The following is an 8,856-nucleotide window of genomic DNA, read 5'->3' as shown; positions in this document are numbered from 1 at the left end:
GAGTCTTTTCATTTGAAACAGTATTATAAGGCTTTATTGTATAATGATAATGTGTTTTATTTATATAACGAGGGTCTTTCTTTAATAAAAAAATAAATAAAAAAATTATAAAACATAATGTAACTTAATCTTTTCATTCTTTAAAACATCATTTATAATATAAACGTTAATAAAACATGTATTAATAGATGTCACTATTTATTACTGTTTATTAGATTAACTTATATTTATAATATGAGCTAATAATTAACACAACATAAACAAGTCTACTTCAACAGTATTTCTAAAATGCATTTACATTATACAGCTGTGCTACTAATATGATAACGGTATGTGGATATGATTAGCTTTGAATGTAATCCAATGATATCATTTTTACAGAAACCAGAAATGTCAACAGGAAACATCTCGACTGTAAACACAGAGTTTATTCTAATTGGATTTCCTGGACTAGAAGGCTACCAGCACTGGCTCACTATTCCTTTCTCTGTGATGTATAGTCTAGCCATTGTTGGGAATATTTTGCTAATTTACATTGTTAAACTTGAACCTAATCTACATTCACCTATGTATACTTTACTTTCTGTGTTGGCAATGGTAGATATTGGTTTATGCACATCTACAATCCCTAAAATGCTGCAGATTTTCTGGCAAAAAGTCACCAGTATTTCTTTTGAAGGATGTTTTAGTCAAATGTTCTTCATTCATGTCCTGTCTTCACTGGAGTCTTCAACACTGGCAGTAATGGCTTATGACAGGTATGTTGCAATATACAACCCCTTGCTTTACACAACTATATTGACTACATCTAAAATAGCTAAAATTTTGGGGGCGCTTTTTGTAAGATGTTTTATTTTAGCTGGACTTGTACCTGTTTTAGCATCAATGTTGCCTTACTGTTCAGCTAACGCTATCCAGCATTGCTTTTGTGATCATATGGCTGTTGCAAAGTTGGCCTGTAAAGATATCACAATGAATAGTTATTATGGTCTAACTGCAGCCTTTGTGATAATGGGCACGGATGTCTTGTTTATCCTATTTACTTATGTAATGATTCTTCGAGCTGTCTCAAAGCTTGGATCAAAGGCAGCTCGGCTCAAGGCATTTAACACCTGTGGTTCCCATTTGTTTGTTATATTGTATTTTTATACAACCATGTTGTTTACTTTTGTAACTTATAGGTTTGGTAAAAATATACCACCCCGAATTCATGTTATGTTTGCTGTCTTATATCTTCTTGTCCCACCGATGTTGAATCCTATAGTTTATGGAGTGAGGACTAAAGAAATTCGTCAAGGATTTCGAAAGCATGTTCTAAAGAACAAGATTAACCCAAATGATAAATGATTTTTTTAAAAATTGCTTTAAATATACAGGTTGTTGGTTTTTGTTTTGTTTGCTAGTATCACAAATAAATGAGTCATTCATTTACACTTGGCAAATAGAAATGATTTTAAAACAGCAACCTGTCAATTGAATAATGTGTGAAGATGCTAGTAATAAAAAAACTGACTGGTTTACTGCAGCTAGAAGACAAGAGGTAGTACTGACAGAGTACTTAATACAGAAGGCAACAGCTTGTATATTTATATAGTCTTGATATTTTTGGTGTATATAAAACGTATAAATAATCCATATGTGAAATGGAAATTATATGTGTAATTTTTTTGTATTATAATTTTTTTTTTTAATTTAGGCAGATATATATCTTAATAAAAATTGTTTTTGCAAACATTTTTTTGTTGTTATTTGTTAATATGTTTGAAGTACATTAGCAGCCTATATAAAGTAGATGGGTGTATAAATATTATTAAGATGTTACAAAATTATATGTGACATTTAAAATAAAGATGCATTTACAAAGATACAACCTCAATTACACACTTACAAGCTCTTTATTATACAAAGGAATACTCCATTTATTTGCAAGGGAAATGCTACAAAACTTGTCTATTAGGTATATTGGTAAAGCATATCACCATATTGCTCAATGAACATGCCTGCAGTAACAACACATCTGTCCTAGTTATCAGCCTCTGAGTTGGAGGAGTCCTCTTATTACTTGACATCTCCCAGCCAATGATTCCTGCTTTGCTGATGCCTGCCTGTATGTCAGGGATAATTGGAGATCGGGAGTAAAGCTCTTGTTGATCTTTTCTCAGGATTGTGTTGCAAATTCTAATACACACATCACTATACTCACATTAAAAATTTAGAAGAAAAATTTAGAAGAAAAAAATGGCTTCTTTAAAGGAATACAGTGCAAAAAGTAAAATATAAAAACAAACAAATTAATACATTTTAAGATGTTATCTGTGGTATTTGTTTACTACTATTATTCACCTCTATTAGTATCAGCCAAATCAGGACAAAAACAATAATAAAAAGATGGATCTGAATGAATGGATTTGTTTGAGCAGCTTCTGTGCACAGGACACAGGATAAACAGTTATGACATAGCTTTGTGTCCATGGAGCACTTGGCCCGTTTCCAAAAGCACCACTATGCCAAATACAGTACATGGGCACACAGAGAATGCTTCAAAATGCAGGTGAGACTGTCATGAAGGAGATTCTGAGTCCATACTATAAGTGGCACCAGATGGCCAGTGCAAACCAGCGGCTCTTAGAAGAATTGAGGAACAGTGCTATAAAAAGTGTTAAAATGTACAAGGCCATGCTCGCTCCACCAGCATATACTCCTCCACCCCCCAATCCTTTATGCCTGGTTCCCTAAATGACTGTTCACAATGCCTGTGCTCCATGCTCTAACTATATTTCAGCTATGTGTAAAACTATGCCCAAAAGTTTTGCATCTCCTAGAATTTTAAGATTGAGACATAATAAAAAAAAAACTAAAAAACTATATGAACATAATTTATTTAACATCATGTAATCTAAGAAACTACAAAATTATATTGCAAAAGTCTACTGGAAGCCACAATAATTTTCCATTTTTGTCAGTTTTTTGTTAAGTATATGGAAAACTATGATGTGGCATGCAATTCAATATGTTAATGTAACATTATTCAACAGGTTTCATTCGACTTTATGAAGTAAAATGTGTTCATTCTATAGGGTGATGCACAACTTTTGGCCATAGCTGTATGTTTTATGTAGGTTGGCCATTTAGAAATCATGCCTGGAAAGGGGTCAGGTGAGGGTTCACATTTTTGTTTTTCTTTTTCTTATTTATTTATTTTTTTCTGTCATTTGACACCCCTTAAGTTGTGAATGGCCGATATAACAAAGTTCCTTTTCAACGACTTGACATTCTGATTGAGTCAATATTCCAAATCATAATACAGAAACCATGCAATTCTCATCTGTAAATAAGTTAATACAACGTTCTTTTGGTTTGTTGTATTTTCTTTTCTTTATGTAAAACACACAAAAATGATCCTAGGCTCTGTGGGGTCCTGTTACTTGTAACAAGAACAAAAAAACAGTTATCATGTATGTAACATATATATGACACAACATTTGACCTACGGTACTGTGTATGTGTCAAAATAAAGTTACTTAAACAGGTCCAGTAATTTTAAAGTTTTTGTCCGATTACATGTTATTTGTCATGTGGGGGTGCGGCCAAATAAAACTATGACACAGGTCCTTTATAGGTGTATATGATTCCCTTTTTCATTATAGTGGTTACAGTAGGTAACTATGCATACAATACAGTCCTCATTACTGGCAGACTAAATTGGCTGTCCATCCTCAGTGGAGAAAGGCGTGGTGCACAGTGCTCTTTCAGAATCAGTTCTAAAAATGTTTTTTTTTAAATAGTTTTGTTAGCAGCGATTGAGTCTTTTTTGAATGGTGATTGAGTCTTTTTTTTTTTATAAACTCTTTGGTTTCACAGACCCTGACAAGCACCAATGTTGGACTACCTAACGGTACCTTAGCTAATTGGGGTTCTGTGAAACCAAATGTTTACATTTGAAAAAATATATAATAAAGAGATACTATTAAATAAATGAAAAGGATTAAAACAACAACACAGCCTGAAACTGCATGTCTGCCTTAGTGACGCACTGAACCTCCCATTGACAGCACCTACGTGCTCTTGTCTCCCGTGTGAGTAACTAAATCTTTTTACTTATTAGATACAAACAAACAAAAGAGGAATACTTCAATTAATTCCACAATGAATACACACTCACTGTTTATAAAACACAGTCTCCAGGATGAGGGGATTTCACTGAAGAGGCTGATACTACTGCAGTTTATCATTCAAAGTACTGTACTGGTGGTGAGCTCTTTGATGAGAATTGTTATATTTGTTAAAGTTATACTTGCTTTTGTTAAAGAATTAAACAATATGTAGATAGTCGTTTTACCCTACAATGTGTCCTATATTCATCTATGTTGGATCAGCGAGGCTGTACAATTTTCTTTGATGTGTAATGTACTGAGCTTCTGATACATCTCTGCGTGAGTGAGTCCAGGTGTGGTGTACTAATTTAACTATGAGTTGCTGTTGTTATGCATGTTTATTATTACGATCCATGTCTTTTCTTTTTCACAGGACTTGGGCTATGTCTGCAGTCAACGTGTCCAGCGTGCGTCCAGCTGGGTTTGTTTTGATTGGGTTTCCCGGGCTGGCTAGTGTTCAGCAGTGGCTTTCAATTCCGTTCACGATCATGTTTATTTTCGCTCTTGCAGCTAACAGTATAATAGTATTTGTAGTGAGGCATGAACAGGCTCTGCACACCCCCATGTATTTTTTCCTGTCTGTGTTGGCAGTAGTAGATATAGGTTTGTGCTCCACTATATTACCAAACATGCTGCAAATATTTAGACATAATCCCTCATTCATTACTTTTGAATCTTGTTTCATTCAAATGTTCTTCATTTATTTTTTTACATCACTTGAATCTTCAATATTGGTAGTCATGGCTTATGATAGGTACGTTGCCATATGTAATCCTTTACGTTATGCTTCCATTTTATCCACTGCATTCCTGGGTAAAATATTTTGTGCTTTTATAATAAGAGGTTTAATTTTAACAGCGCTTATACCAATCTTTGCTTCAATGTTGCCTTACTGTTCCAGCAATGTCATATCGCACTGCTATTGTGATCACATGGCTGTTGCAAAATTGGCATGCACAGATATAACCAATAACAGCCGTTATGGGATTTCTGTAGCATTTTCTATATTAGGTGTAGATGTCTTATTTATTACATTCACTTATGTAATGATTCTGAGAGTCGTCCTAAAGCTTGGATCAAGTGCAGCCCGTCTCAAGGCCTTCAACACATGTGGCTGTCACCTGTTTATTATTATGTATTTTTATGTAACTTCACTGTTTAATTTTTTAGTATACAGGATGGGTGAGAAAGTCCCTCCTCATATTCACGTTTTGTTTGCAGTCTTGTATCTTCTCGTCCCACCAGCTTTAAACCCTATAATTTATGCCGTCAAGACAAAAGAAATACGTGACTCATTTCTGAAGCATGTATTAAGGAAAAAAGTGAACCCAGCAACTAACATACCTGTATGAGTGTTTAATTGAATGTACATGGATGTACTAATTGTAACATGTTACATGTAAGGCACCAAATATTATGTATGATATTGCTAAAAATGGCTCACTTTTACACAATACAAGAAAACCATTATTGAATAGCTGTTTAAAATGCTGGTAGAATATTCTGTAGCTGCTCCTTGTAGAATGTGTCTCCAGTGAATGTTGTTATATATATATTTTTTTTATTGGGGATTCATTGTTCCTCAATAGATGATAATCCACCTGGACATTTTTGTAACTTTCTGCAATTTTTTTCCTATAAGACACTATACATGGAACCAACAGTTTCTTATTCATGTTTTCATTCTTGTGAAACAAATCTTGCCCTATAAATTGGGCTAAACTCTATACACGATTGTTCAAGGAGATCATTGACACAAATTCCCAGCTATTTTAATTTTATACTTTTGGGGGTACATACATGACTTTTTTTTCTTGAGTTGTTCCGAATGCTATTTAAGGCTGGTATAATATGAATTGCATCTTATCTTACTACTAAGGGACAGAAAAGTCTAAGATTAAAAGCAGTCAGCTATCCGATCGTTCACCAAATATGAAAATAATAAAAGTGCAAAGGATCAAAAATATATATCGTTCTATGCTTTGTAAAGGGCTTTCTTATTTCAGTATTGTTTTATAACCTTGTTTATAAAATAACTAAACTATAAAGCACTCTCATTTTAGGAGTCATCTGCAAATGGCAATAATTTGAAATGTTTTTAAAAAAATACTGACTGAAGAGGTCTCTAAACCCCTCTATTGTATGTTTTTTTCTTCTTCTTCTGTTTGGTCAAAGAAGCTTGCCAGAGCTACTTTCAGCAGATCTCAGTTGTAATAATTTGGAAAGATTCCTGACTATGATCCTTGATAAAGGAGAAAGTGTAATATTTGTTTTTAAACACAGCATTTATGATCTTGTAGAATGTATTTCTCCTGTATTTTAAACACTGCTTTTTTTTGACCATATACTGCATAAACCGAAATTTAAATAAAATACGAGTTGTGCCAGATTTTTATTTTTTTTTTATTTTTAGGTTTTACATGTCAAAAATAAATACTGTTAAAATAAAGGACAAATTAGAAAAGACAACTGTATCATCATGATTTAATACAACAACGCTTGTGTAACAACGCTAGTAAATTTGATACAATTAACTAATTAAAAATATTTGCCATGCCTGTTTTTTTGCTCTACTAAAAGGTACAAGAAGTGTTCCCTTGTGAGTCTGACTTCAACAGAATCAGTCTCCCAGCAGCAGACTGGGGATTGGAGTGAAAGGGATCCTGTGTGATGTCTGTTAATCCAAACTGTGTCATTTCCTGTTATTAATGGATATCCCAGTGATTTAAAAAAAAAATCAAACAAAAAAACACCTTCCTATCCTGTGTATCCCTCTTATATACGTATTTCATGAGATTTGGTCTGGCCTAGTCCATATACTGTATATTACTCTAATGGTTTTTAGTATCATGCCAATGTGGTTTTCACCCTAAACAACACAATAACGGCAATGTTATGCCCATTATATAGATAAAACAGCCAACCACATATACTCTGTTAAAGAGTGGTCATAAGCATCGTTGAGAAAGGGGCCCTCAGTGTTATCTTTTGCCCCTTCATGTTCTGCGTGTATATAAAATACATCTGTGACATTTTTATTCATCTCACGATTATGACAAAAATGTATAGTCAGAGACACTATATGACTTACAAACTAAAACTAAGCTAGTTAGTTTAGTTTCATCCCTTACAAAGTTATAAACAAACTATTTCAGTTTAGTCCACAAACTAAACTTTTCAGAACAAAACCTTATTATTCATAGTTCATTTATGAATTTACTGTTCAGTTAGCATCAGCAACAGTTAAGTGAAACTTTTTTACATCAACAAATTTTGTTTTTTATCTTTAACTACAGGGCGACTAAGACTTTCAATACAAATAAGTATAGTTTCAAGCAGAAAAATAGCCTAATTAGTTCCATTAAATGACATCTTTTATAACAAGTTGATAACATGCACCACAGCTGTAAATTCTAAATTAGAGCTATATGTATGGTGGCAGAGTTAATGACTATGACTTATATCAACAGCATGTACAGAATAGTATGGAATAAGGACTGGAAATGGAATGTTTAACCATCATTTGAAAAGCGTTTCTCCACATACCGTATATGCAAACATGTAAGAGTGAACAGCTGGATGGATAGCTGAAGAGACAGACATCCCCAAGTAGCCCCAGAATTTGATATTCTCAGTAATCCAAGCTAAATAATAATAATATCAATATGGTTACAAGACCTCCCAGGAAAACTGGGATTGTCCCAGTTTTCAGCTTTCATTCTTAGTCTGTCAGCAACAATAGCATTGTTTAATCATCCTGGGTTTGCTATTTTGTATTCACATTTTTACAGAACTGTAGCAGTATGCTCAGCAAATTGACAGCACAGTCATTTATTATACATCAAATAAAATAAAGACATGTATGGATTACTTGTTTAATAATTCTGATTATGTGTTTAATAAGGAATATTCTGTGTTTTGTGTTTTGATTAACACAACCATTTACTTACCATAACCTGGGTTCCTTGAAAGAGAAGACGACCACCAATGACATTATGTATGGGATATGCCTGCCCATTGGGTAGGTATCGCTGAGCTCTCTATACCAGAGCTGCTGATAGACCCCTTCCTGGGATGATGCACTCAAGTCATCCCAAGGAAGCCATTTCTCTTTTTCCCATGAGGGCAACTGATGTGACCTCGCGGTTGGTGGTCGTCTTTTCTTTCAGGGAACCAGAGTTATGGTAAATAACCTAACGTTCCCTTTCAATTCGAAGATGAACACCAATGACATTATGTATGGGATAATGTTTATCGGAGCCATTGCAAGGTAGAAGGAATGGCAGCATATGAGGGGGTTAGCAGTGTGAACTTATACCCTCAAGGACCCTTGTGCCTAACTAAGACAGGGCAGGATCTACCACATTAAGGCGGTAGAACCAGGATAAAGTATGCGGTGTAGCCCAGCTAGCCGCAGTATAAATATCGGACTGCAAGGCCCCTCTGAAGAGGGCCCAAGATGTAGCCAACCCTCTAGTGGTGTGTGCGGCTACCCTACCACATGGGGGCAAGCCAGCACTATTATATGCAGTCGAGACTGTGTACACAATCCAATGTGACAGACACTGCTGAGAGAACGGGTGTCCTAGGGTCCGTGCCCTGTGACAGATGAAGTGTTGGTCAGATTGACGCAGAGCTCTTATCCTATGCATGTAGCATCTCAATGCCCACACTGGGAGGAGGAAATTCAATCTCTCATCCT

The 8,856-nt window shown here is 34.7% G+C and overlaps 2 protein-coding genes across 2 annotated transcripts; both read left to right on the top strand.

Annotated features, from left to right (window-relative positions):
* Positions 1-390: 390 nt before the first annotated feature.
* On the top strand, positions 391-2,736 carry LOC121321247 (olfactory receptor 52E4-like). The gene is made up of 2 exons (XM_041260147.1): positions 391-1,291; positions 2,552-2,736. Exons 1-2 carry the CDS (start codon positions 391-393, stop codon positions 2,734-2,736), a joined length of 1,086 nt encoding a protein of 361 aa, XP_041116081.1.
* A 1,801-nt stretch (positions 2,737-4,537) lies between these two features.
* LOC121321246 (olfactory receptor 52A5-like) lies at positions 4,538-5,506 on the top strand. The gene has a single exon (XM_041260146.1). It carries the CDS (start codon positions 4,538-4,540, stop codon positions 5,504-5,506), a length of 969 nt encoding a protein of 322 aa, XP_041116080.1.
* The last annotated feature ends 3,350 nt before the right edge of the window (positions 5,507-8,856 follow it).

This window comes from Polyodon spathula, chromosome 9 (genome assembly GCF_017654505.1).
Source record: "Polyodon spathula isolate WHYD16114869_AA chromosome 9, ASM1765450v1, whole genome shotgun sequence".
NCBI lineage: Eukaryota > Metazoa > Chordata > Actinopteri > Acipenseriformes > Polyodontidae > Polyodon > Polyodon spathula.
This window is presented reverse-complemented; position numbering and strand designations above follow the sequence as displayed.

Bases quoted from the DNA above. Each gene is read 5' to 3' on its own strand.
- LOC121321247 (XM_041260147.1), top strand. From the start codon at position 391: ATGTCAACAGGAAACATCTCGACTGTAAACACAGAGTTTATTCTAATT. The intron at 1,292-2,551 runs GTCAAGGATTTC...TTCAAAATGCAG, and splicing joins AGTGAGGACTAAAGAAATTC to GTGAGACTGTCATGAAGGAG.
- LOC121321246 (XM_041260146.1), top strand. From the start codon at position 4,538: ATGTCTGCAGTCAACGTGTCCAGCGTGCGTCCAGCTGGGTTTGTTTTG.